Below are 2,160 nucleotides of genomic sequence, written 5' to 3' on the forward strand. Positions count from 1 at the left end.
ATTCTATACATTCATAGGTTTCAGGTGGATGTACACTGGTATGAGGAATTCAAATAGAAATAGTTGTGTTCCCTTCTTTGTCTTGGTCTTTTGAACTGGGGAGATGTCCTTAGAACTAGATGAGATCAATTGATGAATCTAAGATGGGGAATTTGTCCACTTCTAGAGCACATTTAAGGATTCAATCCATTGGGGCTTCCAGAGCAATCAGCTGGACTCTCACCTTGAGGATTCCTGAATATCTGAAGTAGTGGTGGTCTGAGTAGGGAGCAAGACCTGACAGAATACCCAGAGAAGAGCATGGTAATAGTGTGTAGCAGCAGAGGAATAGAAGTACCTGTCCTTTAGCTGACTTTTATATATAAGACCTCACCTTGGAGAGGTCCCCTAATAAATGAAAGGGATAGCTAGAGGGTTTGGTCTTCCATGTCAATGGGAATAAAAAATTGGAGAAAGCTCACAAACTTACTGCTTTTGGTCCACACGGCAGCTCTAGGAGGTAACTATTACTTTCATCTTACTGATTAAACATAATGATCTTCAGAAGGAAGTATCTCTTATCATCTTACATTTCTAAATAAGGGATCTCAGAGGTAAACTAAAACTGAGATTCTATCACAAGTGTTTAGTAAGTGCTCACATTCTTTTTGTAAGGTGGTCAAATTTTTTTTAAAAGAATTATTTTAACTTTACTTATTTTAACTTGACCAGAGAGGAACAGAGAGAGAAAAATTGAAAAACCAAGTCACCAGGTCTGGGACTCGAACCATGGTCAGTCATGTGGGAGTCCGGGGCCCTTAACCACCACACCACTTGCCTGCCCAATCAAGTTTATTTTTATTAAGTAATTCATGTTTAATCCAATAAAAAGAGTATAGATAAGCAACAAGAAATAAAAATCCTTCATAATTCTATCACATAAACATTATGTATGTTTATGTTCACATACAAAGATATATAATCTGAAGTAAAAAAGAATACAAAAAATGCCTTTTAAACTGCTTTATTAATGTTACAATATATAATCAACATCTTTTCATGCAAGAGATAAAATTCCCCTGCTGAGACTTACAAACTGGGTCAAAAACACTATATTCAATTAGAAACTGGTAATGGGAGACCCACAAGATACAAGTAACACCAAAAGATTTACAACAAGGTACATCTGGAATATGTAAGTTTAAGAAGCAGGGGTCTCCTTACTAAGGGAAGACAGCAGGATTCAGGGCATAAGGCAAAACTCATCACGATGGCCATGGTGAGGAGGGTCAAGGCTAACTGCCTGCAGACTATGACTCAACTGCTTTTCCCTGAGCTTTTCCATCAGATGTCTCACTTCCTCCCCAAACCTCTCCATATTCTCTTTCCTCATCCTTGCCTGTGGCACTCCCAGCCTATGCAAGGTATCCCATCTATACTGCAGAACGGGCTGCCTAACCCGGAATCGCCTACGATTTCCTCTAGGCACACAGTGTTCACCAGCTTCCAAAGGGCGGCCCATGGGCTCCCCTTTATTAGCATCTTGCTCCTTTTCATCTTTTCCTTCATCTTCCTTGTTGCCATTTTCCACATCCAGATTTTTTAACACTCGTTCCTCTTTGGACTCCATTACTCCTAGAAGGCAAGACACAAGAGCAGAGACTGAATTGTTGGTAGATGGATCAACACTGAGGACCTGAGGCCCTACTATGCACCTTTCAAAACTCAGAACCCTGGATTTCAAAGGCCTTGTTAACATTTCATTTTCTGCTCTTGAGAAGCCCAGTGCGCCCTCTACAGGTTCCCAATACTGGCCTCTCCCCGCCCCCCAAGCCCACCATTTTCCCTATAGATTCACAGCCAGGCCTCAGCAGGCACCAAAATGGAGGATGAACTGTGTGTGGGGAGCAGGGGGCGGGTATGGGAGCATGACAGGGGTGGGGAGAATGAGGGGAGGGTGACAGAGGGAGGAGACTGGGGGCTGGGGGGTCTCAGCCGGGGCTTTCCACACGTCCCTCCCTTTCCTTCCCCTCCCCTCCCCACGCCCCCCAGCAGCGTCCCTCACACCGACCTGGGCCTAGCCTTGCAGTCTCCTCCTGATCCTCGCCCTGAGGGGCGCCTCCAGGACACTTGGCCTCTCGGACCTGCAGACCAAAGGGTGGGGGTGGGGGGGCTGGGGTG

At 44.7% G+C, this 2,160-nt stretch overlaps 1 protein-coding gene across 1 annotated transcript; it reads right to left on the reverse strand.

The window, feature by feature from the left end:
- Positions 1 to 987: 987 nt before the first annotated feature.
- BEX2 (brain expressed X-linked 2) lies at positions 988 to 2,149 on the reverse strand. The gene is made up of 2 exons (XM_006163548.1): positions 2,051 to 2,149; positions 988 to 1,614 (listed from the first exon to the last, which is right to left on the reverse strand). Exon 2 carries the CDS (start codon positions 1,607 to 1,609, stop codon positions 1,223 to 1,225), a length of 387 nt encoding a protein of 128 aa, XP_006163610.1. The 5' UTR covers positions 1,610 to 1,614; positions 2,051 to 2,149; the 3' UTR covers positions 988 to 1,222.
- Positions 2,150 to 2,160: the final 11 nt, after the last annotated feature.

This window comes from Tupaia chinensis, unplaced genomic scaffold (genome assembly GCF_000334495.1).
Source record: "Tupaia chinensis unplaced genomic scaffold, TupChi_1.0 Scaffold142619_1, whole genome shotgun sequence".
Lineage (NCBI taxonomy): Eukaryota > Metazoa > Chordata > Mammalia > Scandentia > Tupaiidae > Tupaia > Tupaia belangeri.